We start from the raw sequence: 20,556 nt of genomic DNA, 5'->3' as shown, positions 1-20,556 counted from the left end.
ACACATTCAGGGACCAAAGTGACTATTACCCCATTAATCTTTAATGAGTTAAATTAAAGTGATTTTTTAGTGAAAATAAAAAAATTGAATTTTGCTTTTTCAAGAGGAACGTCATTTTTGTTCATATACATTTTTTTTTTGAAGGATGTTTATATATATGAATGTAGACATTGTTTGATAAAAAAATAGTGATCACTCTCGGTCATTATTATAAACAAATATTTCTTTTTCAAATTCATTAAATAACTAATATATCTGAATTATCATATAAATCAAATACATCAATTATTAAAAGAATTTGAAAAAGAAATATTTTGTTTGATAATTATGATCGAATGGAGTATCTGATAAGTTAATTCATATTGAATGATTTTATAGTAGACAACTGATAGATTAGTTTATAAGTTAGCGTAACTGATTTGGTAAGACATTTTGCCTACATTCAAAAAGTTATTTTAGACTGTCAATCTGCTACCATTAGTCTCTTTGTTTAATTGGATAAAAATTCTTTAAGAAAAAGTTACAAGATTTATTTTGTACCGTTTAAATGTGTTTATTTCATGGTTTCAAAATTTATTAGTGCGATTAACTTTTCTATGAATTCTATATTATTATTATTTTTTTTTGACAAAACTATATTATTATTTTTTTGAAGGATGAATTCTATATTTTTAAAAATAAAGACTTTTATTTAATGAGATAAGATAGAAAATAAGTACAATTCGTACTTCATCCATCAATGTAGATAAAGCACAAGTAAGACTTTCTTTTTTAGAAAGTTAAGTAGTACTTTAACTACCAGAAAAACAATATACGATTATCTACCTAAAGTCCTGTACATTCCAAGGATTTGCCTACACTATTGAGTCCAAGATATATAGACAAAAAATATTCCTGCATAGCATTTAAAATATAGGGTTAAATAAGTTTTTTGTCTCTATAAATATAGTCAATTTTGTTTTTACTCTTCATACAAAAATTAACATATTTTGGTCCATATAAATTTTTGGGATAAATATGTTTTTAGTCACTATAAATATACAAACTTTTCGTTTTAGTCCCTTCCCTATAAAATTTTCAATCACTACTTTTGGTCCCTATTTTTAAGTTAATTTTAGTTTTAATGAAATTGTGCAGAAAAGTGTAGAATATTGTAAAAATATTTCCCAACAAAAATTAGAATTTTTTAACAAAACATAAATTTTATATGAATTTTTAACCATCAAAAATATAAAAATTCATATTAAGTTCATGTTTTGTTAAAAAATTCTAAATTTTTTTGGGAGAGATTATTATAATATTATGAATTTTTCTGAAAAATTTTATTCAAAAATATGAATTCTACATATGAGTTTTCTTTAAAGGAGGGACCAAAAGTGAAGATGAAAATGTTTTGAGGGACTAAGAGTTGAAGGAAAATTTTAGAGGAACTAAAACGAAAAGTTGGTATATTTATAGGGACCAAAAACATATTTAACCCTAAATTTTTTAAACATGTAGTTTTAGTCCTTGTTAAATTAAAATTTGTTTAATTATGCTTAAATTTTTAATTTTATTTAATGATTTTTTCTATACTTGTTTAAAACATTATAAAATTTTCCTTCGCAAGAAATTAGCTCAAAATTTCATTTTTAGGTTCAAATTTTCATAAATTTTATCTTGAAATTTTGGCGTTTTTTAATTTATTTCATGTCAAAAAAATTCTAATTTTTTAAAGAAGAGATTATTATAATGTTTTTAACATGTATGTAAAAAATCATTTAAAAATATAATTTTTTTAAGTATAATTAAACAAATTTTAATTTAACGGGGACCATCACATACTTTTAATCCTTGTAAAATTAAAATTTATTTAATTATTCTTAAACTTTTAAATTTTTAAAAGGTTTCTTACATACTTATTTAGAACATTATGCAATATTCCTCCGCATAAAAGTAGTTCAAAATTTGATTATTTGGTCCAAATCTTCATTAATTTAATCTTGAACATTTCACTTTTGGAAAAACTCATATTCAATTCATTACATGTTAAAAAACTAAAAGATCTTATGAAAGATTTTCTTAACATGCATGTAAAAAATCATTCAAAAATTTAGATCTTTAAGCATAATTAAACAAATTTTAATTTAATATGGACTAAAGTTACATGTTGAAATTTTTTATAGGGACTAAAATCTGTCACTTTTTATATAAAGACTAAAAATGTAATTCACTATATTTGTAAGGACTAAAAGCATATTTAACCCTAAAAAATATTTGTCACTGTCTCCAAAAAAATTATCCTTTACATTTATATTTACACCTATCATACTACTTTTTAGGAAATTCACCTTTAACCCATACATTAATTCAAAGAGTATTACTTTTCCCACCCTGTTGCCTTCTCGCGCGCCCTGTAAAATTTCTAAAAATGCCCCTTTGCTGTCCGGATTACGTAATCTAGATTGCATTAACACCATGAAAAAAAGGGTCTAAATGATAGAATTTTGGATTTTGAGGGCGGAGTCATGTAAGAAGTCCCTTTTAAGGGAGTCTTGATCATAAAAACACAAGGATGAAAGCTAGGAAGATTAATATTGTCCTTAAAATGACTATCAATGTTACAAACATGTTCAGAATTGGTGCTGATGTTGTCCGGATTACGTAATCTACACTGCATTAACAACATGCATTTTGAGCTGCCATTTGTTGAACAAGAAACACCAACAACAAGTGCTTGAAGAACCTACAAATCAATCAATATATCTATTAGTCCCTACAACTTCAGCACCATACTGTCGTAGAGTTTCGAAAAATATACATGAGTTAAAAACAACATGTGAATGCGATGAACTACCACAACCCCTTCTCCGGCGAAGCTCCGGCGAGGCTTTTTCTCTAGTTTTCCCTGTTCTACTCGCGGATTCAACTCGATTCCCTCTAGATCCTTCATCTCTGGTGTGTGGCTTCTTCAATTTCACAGGTTTTCTTCTCTTTCTCGATCATCTGAAGCATTCCGGTGAAGCTCTATCGGTCCTATTCCTGGGGTTTTTACGGTGGGTTTTCATCGTTTTGGTTGGTGACTTTGAAGATGGTGTGTCTGTGGCCATTCATGGCGGCTTTAGATTCGCCAACAACACTGATTCCAGAACGTTCGTTCGCTCAAGCTCTCTCATCTTCGAGCGAGCTGCATTTGCATCATTCACCTCCTAAAGTTGCTATGGGTAAATCTGTTCGTGTGAGAATCAACCAGAGGGAGTATGAATTTGGTATTGAAGACTGTAAGAGCAACCTCCATGGGCGATTGACTTTGAACAAAGGGGATGCCCCGCTTACAACTAAGGCGCTGAAGATGAAGCTTGAAGGTCAGTGGCCTTCTCTTAAAAACGGGTCCATCACTCCTTTAGGTAGAAGATTTTTTGAGTTCAAATTCCAATCAGTTGAAGACATGAGGAAGGTTTGGGCGTTAGGGGTTGTTAACCTCAAACCTGGGATATTGCGATTCTACTGTTGGTCTAGAGATTTTACCCCACAGCACCAAGTTCAAACTCACGCGCAGATATGGATCCGACTTATGCACTTACCACAAGAGTACTGGAGGCAACAAACTTTGTATGAGATTGCATCAGGTATAGGTACCCCGCTGACTGTTGATGAAGCAATAAAATCCAGATTATTTGGGCTTTATGCTAGAGTTCTGGTCGATGTCAATATGTCAGAGCAGCTGTTCGAATCGGTGGTTGTGGAGAGGGAGGGACATGCCCTCACTGTCGAGGTGCAATATGAGAAATATCCTTTGTATTGTGCTAATTGCAAAACTCTGGGTCATGATATTCAAAATTGCTTCAAAATAGGTTCCAACAACAAGAATGATTCTACACAGCAGGTTATTAAAAAAGCAAGTCAGCAGCACCATGTTACAAAGGAAGTAAACAATCAGAAAGCCACTAAAGAAGTCTCCAACACTGCAAAATCTGCCAGGACAGAAAATCACAAAGTAAACAATGCTACGGTTCAGCACATTCCAGAGATAATCATTGGAGGAAAGAACCCCTTAGGTACAACTCTAACACAGCCTGCAATTGTAAGCACAGGACCTCGAAACAAGTCATCCTATACTAAAATTTCCAACAATGAAGGAGGTGTTGTTGATGAGTCTGCCTTGCCAGAAATCTCAGCAGCTGCTGTCACTCAGCCACCTCTGTCATTGCATAACTCTTTCCATATGCTCTATAGTGACTGTGAACTTCCCTCTAGAGAGGCATTGTTGGTTGATCCGGAAACTTTTGTGGATTCTTTGGATTTATTCAACAATCACTCTGAATCCGATAATGGTTTTCCCACTGAGAATGCTAGTTTAGAGAAAAGGCAGAAGTCAAAGGCACCTACTTCATCTGAAACAAGGCCATCTGACTTCCCACCTTTGGTCTCTAACAAGCAATCAGTGCCTCATTGCAATGAGAATGCTACACAGTTGGAAGCTTTGGTTATTCCTGGAGAAACTGTTGGATCATGGATTGACACTGGCTCCGAGGCACCTCTTCCTAAGGGAACAAGGCCCTCCGACACAGTGCTTACCCTTGACAAGCAGGGGCCGGATGGTGTTGGGAGGCTGTCATTCCCCAACCTTCCGTCCCTTCCTATTAAGCAAAGTAGCATTGTTGTTAGAGGTGTGGATCCAGACAGGTTTAAGGCTTGGGTGGATACTCCCGTGCTTACTCCAATGCCGCAACCTATAACTACCAGTTATGCTAATTTGACAACTGACAAGCTCCCTTCAAGCCAAACCTTGATTCCTGCTTCCAAATCCTCCTTTCATTCTGCTGCAGCCTTAAAGAGTGTGCAGATTCTTTCCAAATTTTGGGGGGATGAGGTAGAAGAGGTGATGGAGGACACTCCCAATCATGACCAGAGGCTTGAGATGGAAGACTTTCCAAGTCTATCTGAAAGCACTAAGGCAAAGAGAAAGAAGAAGAAACAAGTGAACAAAGTGAAGCCTTCTAGCTTTAACTCATCCGGAATGAGGACTCGTGCCCAAAAGGGTACCTCCAAAGCCGCCTTGACAGATACAAAATAGTTGGTTCAATTGCAACAGAATATCTGGGAATACCAATACTTTTGTTCAATTTTTCTTAGAGAGAGTAGTCTTTTAGTTGTTGTTTGGCCAAGAATGGTCATTCTTTTGACTAGTTTTTGTACATTGGTTGTCTTTGACACCTTGTTCCTTAGGACTTTCCCTTTCTTGGGATAGATTCGGTTTCTCTTTTCATAGGTTTTACACTATGCGACTCTGATGTATTGGTTCAGGCCTCTCCTGCTTTTATTTTTATTGCTTTGATAAAAAAAAACATGAAAAAAGGTCTAAATGATATAATTTTGGATTTTGACAGCGGAGTCCCGTAAGAAGTCCATTCTAAGAGAGTCTTGATCATAAAAACACAAGGAAGAAAGCTAGGAAGATTAATATTGTACTTAAAATGACTATCCATGTTACAAACATGTTCAGAATTGGTGTTGGTGATGTCCGGATTACGTAATCCGGATTGCATCAGCACCATGAAAAAAGGGTGTTTAGGGGGTGTTCGGATTCTATAATCCGAAAAAATCAAATAGCGAGTCCTATTTTTTGAGATTTTCAGATTTTTTTCAGATTACAAATTCTGAATTTGTGAAAAACTCATTTTTTCACCATATAACAAAGGAAAACACCAGTCCGGATTTTAAAATCCGGATGATCTCAAGGGCATTTTTGGAAAAAAAAAATAGGGCGCGCGGGGAAAGACATAGGGTGAGAAAAGTAAAACTCTAATTCAAACCACCTTAGACAAGCTTCCCACAAAAACACATGCCCGCATCAACCGAAACCCAAATCTCAATAACATGTAATACAAGAATTTCTAACTCATCGAATCATATTATTTTTAAAACTCCACCTTTAGGCTATGTTTGGATTGATGGAATGTGATGGAATGAAATGGAATGGAGTGGTAACTAACTAAGTTCCATTGTTTGGATTTGTAAAAAATGAATGGAATGGAATGGAACACATTCCATCCCATTCCATCCAATCCTCTTATTTTTCATTCCCCCTAATTTGGGGTGTATCCAATGGAATAAACTTCATGATAAAAATATTACTTATATACCCCTATCTTTACACCATTGACTGTCTCTCTCAAATTTATTCTTTCTCTACTGTCAAAAAAAATCTTTCTTAATTTCTCGTTTTTAATTCGGCATGCCATTGTTATAAGCTTCTTCAATGAAGTTAAAGCTTGCTTATATGTCCCTGAACTCAAACAAGAGCTCACTGTAGGCAAAATATACAACAACAACGAATATTATTGTAAAGAGCTCTTAAGAGTATTTCGGCATAGAATTATCATTGTAAAGAATACTTGTTATTAATTCTAATTTCAGAATTCATTATACCTTTGAATGAGAAACTACTAGCACTGACCGGTTGTGATTATTTTGATGACCAGGAGTCTAATTAGTGAATTTGGTGTACATGGAAATGACTAATAAGTATCTACAAATGTTGTTGATTTTGAAAGACGGGAATGGCGTGTAAGTTGCTGAAGAATGTACTATAAATATTTCATCCAGGTTCTATCTATAACCTTACTAAAGCACTGCAAGCAGGACGTTGCAAGCATTGTTTTAATCATAGTTTTACTGCATAATACTAAAATATCACTTTAAAGTAAAAACACTGAAGTATTTCTAACCAATTATATGAGTTTTTCTTAGGCAGCATAATGGATTCATGTCATGTATGGTTATTTATATATATTATATTTAAGGTTTTTAAAAAAGCTGGCATTTGTTCAATTAAAGAAAACTTGCTACATTTTTAATTCCAAAACTTCAAGTTGAGAAAACGTTTCGGTTTCCATTTCCCTCAATTTAATTTGATTCAATCGTCATGAAGAGGCTGCCAACCAACTCCACTTATATTGATGCACTTGCAATACTTCTTGGCCCCCATTTATCAAAGGTGCAATCCACCGTAACCACAAAAATTACTACTCCCTTTTGTTGAGAAGAATTTTTTCCAGCTAGGTTCCATTCAATTCAAGATATTAGCTCATCAACTCCAAAGAATCTGTTTGCAGGCTGATTTAATACTAAACATCGCAATCTTTCTGGAACTTTCAAACTCCCGATAGTTAAGAAAATTTTGTTCTGCATCCAGTTTTGATAATACTATTGTTTGTCTGTGGTGTAGCAAGTGTGATCATACTATTGCATATTTGCTGCGCAAAAACAGATCTCAATTTCAACACGTCCCATCTTCCACGGTCTTACAATTGAGATTGGTTGATTTGGAGTAGCAGAATTATGAGCCAATTATCGGCAATAACTTTAATAAGTTCATATTGTAAGACCAAATCTGTACTTTATTAAAGTTATGGAGTTAAGTTCATATTGTCTAGAAGCCTAATTATTCTTATTCAAACTGATAACAAATGAGCTATGGAGTTAAAAAAATTAAACCAGAAAACCCAACCATGAGCAGGTCTCAACATCATCAGCAATTATCAAAACATTTTCAACCTTTATTTTTTCACAACCTTCTCTAATGTGCGTATAGTGACTCAACTGGTTGTTGCATAACATGTACATCCAGTATTTTATATATCATGATGACAACATTTGCTAACCAATGTATCTTGTTTGTGAGGTGTATAGTCGGCCACTTTTTACAAATGTTGAGGATTAACTTCGATTCAACCTCTAAGTTACAAGAAAGCAAATTTGTGAATCACACAAACCTCTTGAAAGTCCCATTGCTGTCAGATTTCCAACTAAAAAAATATTTGTAGGCTTTCATACAGAAAATCATATGTTGCATAAATGATGATATTTTTCCACTTCTTCCAGATTTTGAGAGTTTTTTTTTCCCAACAAATCTTATTTCCATGAACCATTAAAAATTTCAATTGGCAGAGAACGAATGGAGGGAAGAAATAAATAGCAAAAACAAACCTATATTCATCGTATTAAAAGAAAAAATAAACCGATGAAACGATGGAAGGCGAGATAATCCAACGAAAACAATATATCAGCAAGGGAATAAGTAAGAAGAGAGGAAAGGGAAAGAAAAGGGGCTGAATTATTATAAAGGATTTTAACTAAACAGTTATCTCTTCGTGTGTCGCAAATACTAGTTCATAACAGACAAAAGAAACAAATTTGAGTGCTAAGAGTTTGAAATACATAAAACAAAAAGCACCCAACATAAAAAGGCGCGCAAAGAAAAATCCCCTGATGCAAAATTCAGTGAAACCAATGTATTCTAGCTGCCTGCCAAATTCTTTGACATCCACATAAGCAAGATTCCCCTGATGCAGCACGACTCACAATTCAGCAAAACCATACCATAGTTGCATTTACATCTTTAATTCGCTTTTGGTCCTTCAAAGTTCTTCTAATAGATTTTGAATCCCTGCCCTCATGTCAAAAGAGACATAAACTTCAACTTAAAAACTTACCCCAATATAAAACTAACAATACTAGCATTTACCTTTTTTTTTTTTTTAACTTTTCTCAAATTTTTATATTAATTAATTTTTTTTATGGGAATTTATATTTATTAGTTAGTTAAACAGGTCTGGAATACTGAGCAGAAAACTATTGCTAAACTTCAAGAAAGTCATTCCATAGCCACCGGTGGTTGTGACGGGTAACTATTGCTAAACACAATCATTTCAGCCACAGATTAATAATGATCAACGAGCGGAAGAAGTTCATGAGCAAGTAATATTACCAAATATCACTTTAGAAACATATTATGTATGTGCAGGTTGCGATACAAGTACGCGTCACAAATCTGGAAGATAATCAAGTAGGGAAACAAACATACGAACAATAGGGTAATAAATTTTGAAGGATAAAAATACTAGAAAAACTAAGCATAGAATTTATAAACAAACTAGGAAGATACAACATCAACTATTAATTATTTTACAAAATTGTACGTTCTACCGCAAGCAAAGAGCCTTTTATAGAAATAATCTCTAAGGCAAAGAAAAAATATACCAAAGGAAGCTCATTTACATAATACCCGCTCAATTGAGGGGCTATAAATTTCTTTTCTTCTTCTTGAGTTAGGTTTATGTACCCCATTTTAAATTGAGAGCATCTATACTCTCTCTGTTCAATTCATATGTAAAAGAGGTGTTATAGATTAAAACATGATTAGATTGTAGCATGAGTAGCATTTTTTAACCGATCGATATCATCTAACAAATTGGAACTAAACATGGATACCACTTGGTCATGACTTAGCAAGTGTATGTACAAAAATTGAAGATATATTATTAATATGCACCAAAACATTAAAATGTTTTGTCTAATATTTTGTTGACAAATACAGGATTTTGTTCAAAATAGTAGATAGATCACTAGTGAATGTGGCATTGGAAAAATAGGCTTAGACTATCTCCAATGCACATGTTACTAAGAACTAATTTCAATTTTTAAGTTTTTTTCACTAACTTATTTTTACTCCAATGATAAACCATGTTTTCATTCTCAACTGATAACTACAGATTCCTAAAATAATATTAAGAACCGTCTTACTATGCTTAAACTCGATCAATCTTCTCCAATCTTATGAAAATTTGTGAATTGTCATTAATGTACAACTATTGTGGCTGCATCAGGGTGACGTGACAAGCAAACTGAAAGGAAAAAAATAATATAACACAGAAGAAAAAAAACTAATAGTGATTGCACAAGGTTATCATATCATATCGGCGAAAGCCTCTTTGAGTTCATCAATTCGAGACTTAAGAACACGACCTTTTAAGATACGCGTTCTAGGCGCAATTTGGCTTTGATTCAGGACTGCAACCACCACACCTGCTACATGTAGCAGTGGATGTCACGGCTGCTTAGCAGTTCCTCGATCACGCTCCATGGAGGCACTATTGAAAAAATAGTGCCTCCGTAATACCACCTTATACGCTTTATCATATATTTTCAGGGGTTCTGCGTACATTGTGCCAAGGGATCATTATTGAGATCCTTCGATCAGATTTTGAGAGTTTTTTTCCAGCAAAGTCTTATATCCATGAACCATTAAAATTTTCAAATGGCAGAGGACAAAATAGCAGAAACAAACCTATATTCAATAGAATAAAAAAACAAATAAACAGATGAAATGGTGAAAGGTGAGAGGATCAAACGAAAAAATAATATATCGACATACGAATAAGTAAGAAGAGAAGAAAGGGAATGTAAAGGGTCTGAATTGTTGGGACAGTGACACCACAACAACAATACAACAACAATGCTGATGTGCAAACGCTCGTTGGTTCCAATCTTGGAATTAATATACTATAAAAGATTTTAAAACAATTATCTCTTCGTGTTCTGCAAGCATTCAAACACAGAAATACTGGTTCATAATAGGCATAAATCAGAGTGCTAATAGTTTGAAGTACATAAAATAAAAAGGCATAAAAAATCCCCGAATGCAGCATTCCCCTCATACAGCATAACACAATTCAGCAAAACTAAACCAAAGTTGCATTTACATCTTTAATTCGCTTTAGATGCTTCTTTTATATGGTGTTGATAAATTGAACTTTTGTGGACTACATAAATAATAGAGGAAAAGCAGCCTGATGCAAACATAAAAAAAATTGCAAGAGATAGTAAAAGAAAATTACAAGTCTATAGGCTACATCCCTCATAGATTATGACTAGAAATGTCAACTCAGCTAGGCAACCCAAACAAATGAGCTCTAAAACAGGAAACATTGTCATGTTGCTAGAGAATTCTCACAGAAGTAAATCAGAAAACATTAAAAAAAAATAAAGTAAATTCTCACAAAAGTAAATCGAAAACAAGAAACATCTTAGATTTTAGTAGAAAACAAGAAACATCTTAGATTTTAGAGTTCGAACTTTAGCAGAGCATTTCAAAATACTAGTAAACAAGGCATCCATTACGCAAGAAGAGTTCTCTATTTTTGGAACGCAAATCAAAACCAGGTGGAGTTTCTATCTTTCTCAATGACGGCCTTGAAAATACCATATCGTCGACAATATTAGCACGCACTTTATAACAATCCCGCAAACTGATCTCTCTGAGTTGCGTGCAATTCTCTACCACATGCATCACTCCCTTTTTTGTGATATGATTACAGATTTTCAGTAACAGTTGCAAAAGGCGATAACAATACTTTGAGATCACATAGAGTGTCTAATCGTCAACATTTGTAAATGACAAATTCAACACCTCCAGCTTGGGAACTTCAAAGTTCAATCCCTCTAGTGTCACTACACCGTAAGCTAAGTTCAAATGTCTAATGTTACCACATCTCCTTAAAACGTGAAAAATACCTTCATTAGATATGTTATAACATCGGCTCAAATTAAGCAGCTGCAAATTGGGGAAAATGGAAGCCAACCTTTTGATATTTTTATCCCTTAACCAATTGCAAGCCAAACCTAGAGACTTTAATTGGGGCCTTACAACAAAATTCATCAAAGAATTAGAATCTTCTATACTATTTTCTTCGTAAAATATGTATTCCATTCTAATATCACTGGTGTGTATTCCATTTTAATCTCACTAAGTGAAGGATAGTTCCCAACGAGTTCATACAACATTGCAATGTTTTCAGTTTCAAAATAATTAGTAAAGGACAAAGACCTCAAGGTTGGTCTCTCACAGAGAGCAGAAACAATGCCAACTTTGGTTATGCTACGACAGCCAAACATGATAATCTCTTGGAGATGCTTACAGTTCTTAAACAAGTTGAAAAGTGATGTGTCGTTGATGTAGTAATGACCAGAGAGATTAATCTTGGTGAGTTTGAAAAGTGTCAATGAAAAGTTGTAACATTTTGGGAGAAAGCTCGTAACCCAGCAGGAATGGTGCAATGGTGGGAGAGATTAAGTGATGAGAGGTTCAATGGAAAAGAAGAGATTTGACCGAGAAGCACATCGAAATCAATGCGTAATTTGTAGCGCTTGAGGTTGAGGGAGGTGAGGTTGGTGAACCTACGCAAGAGTCTACAGATTTAAAGTGCGTGGGTGGTAGACAGTGAGTGAGAATAGGAGAAGGTTGGTGATGGAGAGAAACAACTTGGAGACAAGGGAGAGAGACTTCAAGTCGCGATAGTTAGCACCATCGTTGAGGAATTTGAAGAGATGTTCCCAATATTCATCCGGTAAATAAAAATCAGCATCGGCAGCAGCAGCAACAGTTGTTGTTTTTCTTCTTCTTTTTTGTTGATTACTGAACTGCATGGTTGTGTTTCTGGTGAATGATATTTACTATGAAAGGGTTAGGCTAGGAGAAGGAAGATCACGATTCACGACCAGTTTCCGGTTTCTATCGAGATGCGTGTTACGTTCTACGCAAGACTGTGATGGAGATGTAGATGAAAACCCTTGTGAAGAATTAGGGTTTATATATCAGAAGCATATTGGGTCTTCTCTTGTATTTGGTTTAGCGAGTAGAATTTTATTTTGGGTATTGCTCTTTAGGCACCTCAAAATTGCTCACTTTTACTTTTTTAAAAATACATTGTCGAAAGTTATGATTCGATCGGCTAAAACAAATTTTGTACAATTATCCTCAAACTCTTAACTTTTTTAACGATTTTTATGAGACAGGTTTAGAACACTAAGAAAGTTTCATTTACTAAAATTTAGAATTTTTTAACATGAAATGAATTTAATATGATTTATTTTAAACAAGAAAAGTTCAAGATAAAATTAACAAAAATATGGACATAGAAATCAAATTTTGAGATAATTTTTTACGGATGAATTTTTAGTAATGTTTTTAACACGTCTATAAGAAATTGTTCAAAAGCATAAGAGTTTAAACATAACTAAACAAATTTGGATTTAGCAGGGACTAAAATTGAGTGCATAAATTTTTTATAGGGATTAAAAAAACTATTAAAATTAAGCAAGGGCTAAACTTTAAAAGTCTCAATTTTATAGGGACCAAAAATATATTTAACTCTTTGATAAAATACATTTTTTGTGTACAGTATAAAAACAAGTTCCATTTTAATAATAAAATGACAAGTTTGAAAAAAATAATTTATTAATTTTTGAACTTTTTATACTTCTGATTTTATTTTTTGGAAATAAACTGAAATTTTATTTATTGGGAATGTCAGAGTACAATTGAGCTTGGATTTAATTAGGCTTGTCAATTCAATATCTATTATTCTCAATATGTACTAATTTAGGTACCGTTTGCCTTTACTTTTTTCCCTACTCCTTTATACTTTTAAGAAAAAGACATTCTAAACACAATTTAAATTATGTACTTAATAAAAAAAACTTTTATTTTCGTTCAAGCAAAGGATCAATCTTCAAGACTTAGAATTTATTAACCCAAATTAGGGCCAATAAGGTGCCCATCTACATATGCCGACTATCTGCACCGTTGAAGAGTCGTGATATACAAGATAATACGCTCATAGCACATATTATCCAATGATCGCCTGACCATTGAGCTATAAGGGTAAAACCGACATATCTACTTATATATAGAGTGTTCCACCCTAAAATAGGGTACACACTCTTATTATGATAAATTATCCTTAAAGCATGTAGAAACTTCATTGGTTTGAGGGTTGGAGTGTCTTTGTTAAAACATCCCTAGCATTGGTGAAGGACAATCGTCAACCATTGTTGAAGTTGGGTAACACCTCCTTTGATCGACACTTATGTTCTCCGGCAAGAATAGTGGCATTGTCTATGGAATCAAAGATTTAAATTGTTCCCCAAACCCTCTTTACATTCTAACTACTAAATAGGTACCAAAACCAAAGTACTACTCCAACTATGATATTTGCAAGCACTGTGGTTAGCAAATCTCCTACGCCACACAACACACCTGCACCGATCATTTTTACGATGAATATGCAACCACCTTCCAAACATGTGGAAAAACATGTGTCAACGCCTATTGACACCCTTAAAAGTCACAAAGATCAACCCAATCTGCATCGGAGATCATTTGGAAGATCTTTACCTATTAATTGGCTAGGAATCATAAATACTCAGATAAAAAACTCAACTACTGGACCTCGTGGAGAATATACATAACCACCAATCATCATCACACCTTGTGCACCTTTGACGTGCGCACAACTGGAGCGTACTCCACTAGAAGCAACATAAAAGTCTATCCACGACGACAATGCTTCCAAACATCGGAGACATTGCAGTCCTTCTCGACACAACGATCACCATCATAAACAATAATTCACCCCCTCGTCATGAAGGTGATGGTGGATGTGGAAGGAGCAACTCCGACCCATAACTCGCGCAGCAGGATAGGTCGTCATTCATCCCTATAAAAGAAACAGTGACATGCATTAGCCTCTCCATAATATTTTGACTGCGAGGATAATTTGTTTGAAAATGGATCGTTCATCATATCATAAAGATAATCATAGAACCATTCCTTGGTTGTTCAGGAAACCACCTACAATGGAGATATACGAAGGGTTAACTAATTTTGAGTTATGTTTAAACTTTTCCCCAAACTCTCTAATCGTCAAATTGAAATGCTTTAGAAAAGAAAATTACACTGGTTTTACTTTAAGGACGATTACAAATGTTTATATCACAAGTTTTTAGTTGTTTTTAAAAATTAAAAAAAAAACGCATCATCACTATTAAAAATGGGAATGTTACACGACAAGAAACACATTATTTTTTTTAAAGGAAGAAACAATTTATCTAGAACACCTAAATTTGATATTTGTCATAAACAATTGTCAAGAATTCAAATTAAGTTGTTCAAGTAAACCATGTCTTTCAATAACAATAGTATACGCATGCTAATCAAAATTTAAAAGCAAGAGAAAGTGGAAAAATGAAAGATCGATATTGGATATCTATCATGTAGTTAAGGGGGGGACCCTAAGACCAAGTTGGCGATCGAGACTAACCACATGGCATTTTGCATGCAAGACAATGACATATGCATCTACAGTATAAATTCTTGTGACAATTAACATAAATGGAGATCAAGTGCTCAGATTCAAACATGCATTACTTTATATATCACATTGTTCGTTTTTAATCAAACTAGTAGTTTATGAAAATAAATTTATGAACGCTAGTTTAAGTTAATCAAAAGAAAGCTCTTCCACAACACATAGTTTTAATGGAGATGTTCATGCATATCATAATGAGTGCAACAGCCAAACAAGCTAACAACTATATATTAATAAGTTGGCTTAATTGCAGTTTTGGCCCCTAAGAAAAAAAACTACAAAACCGCCTCCTAAGTTTTTCAACTGTGACAGTTTTGGCCCCCCCAAGGCAAAAAAAATATATAAAAAAAGACATGTGGCACCTCACTTAGGGTGCCACGTCAGCATAGACCGAGTCAAAATTGGCCTTGGGGGCAAAACTGCCACAGTTGCAAAATTTAGGGGGCGGTTTTGTAGTTTTTTTCTTAAGGGACCAAAATCGCAACTTTGGGAAAGTTAGAGGGCTAAAACTGCAATTAAGCCTAATAAGTTTTCTTCATAAATCCTTAAAAAAAAAGTTTTCTTCATAAATCAAACAATTTTTTTTTTTGAAAGAATAAATCAAACACTGACCACCATATACCTAAGGGATTCCGTTAACTCTCTCACATATTGATCAAATGGTCACATGCATTAACTTTTTTCTTTACAATTATAAAAAAATGAAAAAGTATTATTGTTTCGTTATTTTAAGAAAAGAAAAAAAGTAGGTGTGCCCACATCCCCCTAATATGGTCCTTTTGGTTAAGGGTCCACCCATGGACCTCTCCCATTTACCGGCTATAGCCAGTTCGATTTATTCAGCTTTTATTTATTTATTTTCTGCTTCCTTCTTTCTTCTCCATGTAGTCTATCATCTCGATGAAATCTCAGGTCCAACCTGTACTAATTTTCTAGTTTTGATAAACATGTTTCTTTGTTTAATAACTATTAATTAATCAATATAAACTATTAATTCAGTTTTTTTGCATTTTTTAAGTTCTAATTCCCGTTCTATTAACAACTAATGAAAATTTGTAAATCAACTTGATAAAAACTCAAAAAGTGATTTAGTACCTTCCATTCTTAAATCAACCATGTCAAAAACAAAAATTTTAAACTTGAAAGAAAAAAAAAACGGCGAAAATAGTGCTACAACCTACAACCTACAATCTACAAATCTTCACAAAAAATGATTCCTCAATAATCAAAACTTGAATTCCCTAACTAAGCAATTAGGAATGTGTGGTTTGGAGAAAGGGATAGAGTCAACGGTGAAAGGGATGCAAGAAAATGGGGGATACCTTTTCATTTTAATTTTAATTTATAAATAAATCAGCCGATTACATTACTTAGTGTGGCAGGTAGAAATTAAAGGTTCATGGCTGGACCTTTTTCTAGAGGGTGCATGTTAGGGGCTCCCGTGCCCACAGACTTGAAAACGTGATGGATTATTGAATTATAATTTTCACAAGCACAATCTACAAATAAACATATAGGGTTTAGGGATAAATACTGACGTCTTCTATATTAGATCTTTAACCCTTCTGTATTTTGTATTTACACAAGAATTTCTTTCTCAATAAAATAAAGGTTTTCCTTTTTTGGAAGGAAAAAAAGAGATTTTTAGCTGCCTTATAATTTGAAGGAAGATAGAGTCATGTCTTGTCCCACAAGATCACTGGCGTGTGGAAATGCACAATTAATTAAATGTGAAAAGAGTTTGAAGCGTAAGCTTTATTTTAGAATCGTGCAAGCAATTGTTCATTTAATAGTATTGAAAATAAAATGTTTATAAATTTATAGAAACTAAATCCAAAATATAGATAAAAATAATTGTGATTGATTGAATATATGACGAAACTAAAAGAGGTTAAGGAGCACCTCTAACTAACATCATCATCCGATAGCAAAAATGTCAAAACATGACAAGCTAGTCAAATTAAGTAATTAATTAATTAAATTTACATCAAAAGATGAAGAATGAACCTTGTTGAGGAGAAAATACACACATCTATTAGTCTCATAGTAAACATGGTCAGTAAAAGTTCTGCAATCAAACAATAAGAAAAGAGAGAAATTGTCTCTTGAAAAAATATGTAAAAGTTTCTTTTTTTTTTTTTTTTGCACAACAACATAGAAAATACATGGATTTGGATTTGTTGTTGTGGTCATCAAGTCAACGCAGTCACGTAGTTAAGCATCAGCGATCGTTCGATCTTGATTGAACGGTTCATAAAAAATAGATTTTAGTTTTAATTTATGACTTTAAATATGCCGAGATTAAATTAGAGCTGTCTGATTAAGATCAGACGACCGATGATGCTTGAACGTGCAGAGATTTATTGACTGTAGTAAATTCAGGTCCAAAGTACATTTAGTTTACCAAACCAATGTGAAAGCAAGGAATCACACTTTATTCTCTCATCATATACACCTATCTAAGAGCATTTAGATGGATGGTGGTGAATCTCTTCTAGCTTAATCCGTTGTTGTTATGGATTCGAGTTCAACTTTGAGATGCAGCAGTATTAAATCTTTTAATGGAGAGTTTTGCCATTTTTTTAATGACAAGAAAAAAAAAAGTTTTATCACTTGTTACAGTTGTATCAAACTTGAAAGATTAATCTTTAGGGTTGCTTGTTGAAATATCAATCAAGACGGTGGCTTAATATCAATCAAGTGTGACATGAGTCACATGTGGTATCCATACACTACTTAAACCCATGAGCTGCCACTCGCAAACACAAATTGCTATTTCTATTCAATTCAATACAATTTCGTTTCTTTCCTTAGTGACAATAACAATGACCACCACCACCACCTATCTCCTCTTCCTTCTTCCAATTCTCATAACAACAATGACCACCACCCCATCTTTGGTAGCCGCAGCTGGACAATGGCAAGTACTGCAAAAAAGCATCGGCATTGTGGCCATGCACATGCAACTTCTTCACAACGATCACATTGTCATATTTGATCGTACTGACTTTGGCTTATCCAAGCTCCCTTTACCCAACGGAAAGTGTCGTCATGACCCCAGAGAAACCACCGTTAAAACCGATTGCACGGCTCATTCGGTCGAATATAACATCAAATCCAACACTTTCCGTCCATTGTTTGTTCAAACTGACGTTTGGTGTTCTTCCGGTTCGGTGAATCCTAAAGGAACACTTGTCCAGACCGGTGGCTACAACGATGGAGACCGAACCATTCGTATGTTTGATACTTGTAACAATTGTGATTGGCAGGAATTTGACGGCGGACTTGCTGCTCGGAGATGGTATGCCACCAATCATATTCTGCCCGACGGACGTCAGATTATCATTGGGGGTAGACAACAATTTAACTATGAATTTTACCCTAAAAACGACAATGGTGCTACAGTTCGTTTGCCGTTTTTGGAACAGACTAATGATGCTGGTGCAGAGAATAATTTGTATCCATTTGTTTTTCTCAATGTGGATGGCAACCTCTTCATCTTTGCTAACAACAGAGCTATCCTCTTTGACTATACTAAGGTAGTTATTTTACTTTGCATTATGTTTGTTAAGGTTTGCTTCTTTTTTACATTGAACTATTAAAATAGTAAATGTTTTTCATTTGTGGTTTTAATTATTATTTGGTGTGAAGTTTCTAATTTTGATGAGATCTTAATACTTTGTTTAACTTGAAATTGTATTAAAACAGCTAATTTCTTGTACTTCTTTTATATTAAAATGTATTTACATTTGATAATCGATATATGCACGCACGTGCATGCACACACAAAATAGAGCATCAAATTCATAATTTGAACATGGCACTAAAAATCTCATGACCCTTATGAGACCAAACTTATGTCTTTCTTCGAAGGAAATGTGTTATTTTTAAAATTAATAACTATTCATGAAAAGTTTCATATACACATTTATAAATAACTGTGTTTTATTATGGTATATGGTAATTCTGTTTTTCAAAACTTTCTAATCTATATAAAATTTGTTTATAAAAAAAAAATTGTTTATACTACTTTTTATATATTTTATGACGCATAATATGTTTTGACAAAAGAAACTTGTGCTTATACGTAATTATTAGTCTTGTTTTTATTTCTGACGTATACTTTGTAACGTTCTACTTTTAATGCATGTCCTCAAAGGTCAAAACTAAGTGTCAACATATTTTTGTTTTCTTCTACTTTTAATTTTTGCTACGTTGGATTGATGATGTTTTTAACTTGTGTATCAAATTTAACTAGAATGTAGTGGTGAGAACATTTCCTCAAATCCCAGGTGGGGACCCTAGGAGTTATCCAAGCTCAGGTTCAGGGGTACTATTGCCATTGAAGAATCTACAATCAAAGTTTATACAAGCTGAGGTTTTGATTTGTGGTGGAGCTCCAAAAGGATCTTATCAAAAAGCATCAAGGCGTGAGTTTCTTGGAGCTTTGAATACTTGTGCCCGAATCAAAATAACCGACCCAAATCCAACATGGGTTGTGGAGACCATGCCTAGGGCTAGAGTAATGGGTGACATGGTAATGCTCCCAAATGGGGACGTTTTGATAATTAATGGAGCGGGTTCGGGGACAGCAGGGTGGGAATACGGGCGAGACCCAGTTCTAAATCCGGTTCTTTACAAAACTAATAACGTAAACGGATCACGATTTGAATTACAAAATCCATCTCATACGCCTCGAATGTATCATTCCACTGCAATTTTGGTTCGTGATGGTAGGGTTCTTGTTGGTGGTAGCAACCCTCATATTGGTTACAATTTTATCAATGTGTTGTTCCCAACTGAACTTAGTATCGAAGCTTTTTCTCCTTCTTACCTTGAACCTCGCTTCGCGAATGTTCGTCCAAGGATTGTGGCTTCTACTTCGGAACTGCAAAAGCACGGTCAAAAGTTGGGATTGCGATTTCAAGTAAAAGCAACATTGGATAAGAATTTGGTATATGTTACGATGTTGGCACCACCTTTTAACACACACTCATTTTCCATGAATCAGAGGTTGTTGGTGTTGGAGTCAAACAAAGTGAATAATGTGCAGGGAACAACATATGATATTGAGGTTACTATGCCGGGTTCACCTATTCTTGCACCTCCTGGATTTTATCTGCTATTTGTGGTTCATAAAGAAATTCCTAGTGAAGGAATTTGGATACAAATACTTTAATTTTCAAATGCAATTGTGTGGTAAATAATAAATTTGTTTTTATATTATATATCAAAGAAAGTTTGTTTATTACCCTCTCTAATCTCTGTTATGAGAATTTTTTTAGAGATTTATTTGATCTCATATACAAAAGAAATGTATGTTGTTAAATGCTTCCTCTAAAAAAAAGTTGTTGCTTAATGCTTGGTTTACCCTAGTGTTTGTACTTTTTTATATATATTTTTAACGAAGGATTTTTTATATAAGTTGGTACATTTCGTCATTTAAAATTTCTCATGCTTGAAGGATGTTTAAATAAACTAAAAAAATCAATAACGGTTATGATGTTTATGGTTTTTTTCTTCTTATAATTGGGACCGAAAAAAATATTTTGATTTTTTTTTTGAGAGAGAAAAAAATAAAAAA

The 20,556-nt window shown here is 33.7% G+C and overlaps 2 protein-coding genes and 1 pseudogene across 2 annotated transcripts; 2 read left to right on the top strand and 1 right to left on the bottom strand.

The window, feature by feature from the left end:
* Nucleotides 1–3,091: 3,091 nt before the first annotated feature.
* On the top strand, nt 3,092–5,056 carry LOC146951798 (uncharacterized). Its single transcript, XM_085726311.1, has one exon. It carries the CDS (start codon nt 3,092–3,094, stop codon nt 5,054–5,056), a length of 1,965 nt encoding a protein of 654 aa, XP_085582437.1.
* A 5,865-nt stretch (nt 5,057–10,921) lies between these two features.
* On the bottom strand, nt 10,922–12,249 carry LOC146951797 (protein AUXIN SIGNALING F-BOX 2-like; annotated as a pseudogene).
* A 5,487-nt stretch (nt 12,250–17,736) lies between these two features.
* Nucleotides 17,737–20,342, top strand: LOC146951796 (aldehyde oxidase GLOX1-like). The gene is made up of 2 exons (XM_085755041.1): nt 17,737–18,511; nt 19,231–20,342. Exons 1-2 carry the CDS (start codon nt 17,798–17,800, stop codon nt 20,149–20,151), a joined length of 1,635 nt encoding a protein of 544 aa, XP_085611167.1. The 5' UTR covers nt 17,737–17,797; the 3' UTR covers nt 20,152–20,342.
* Nucleotides 20,343–20,556: the final 214 nt, after the last annotated feature.

This window comes from Medicago sativa, chromosome 1, assembly GCF_051527215.1.
Source record: "Medicago sativa cultivar Bolivia chromosome 1, Bolivia_mono, whole genome shotgun sequence".
NCBI lineage: Eukaryota > Viridiplantae > Streptophyta > Magnoliopsida > Fabales > Fabaceae > Medicago > Medicago sativa.
Note: the sequence above shows the minus strand (reverse complement) of the source record. Positions and strands in the feature narration are given on the sequence as shown.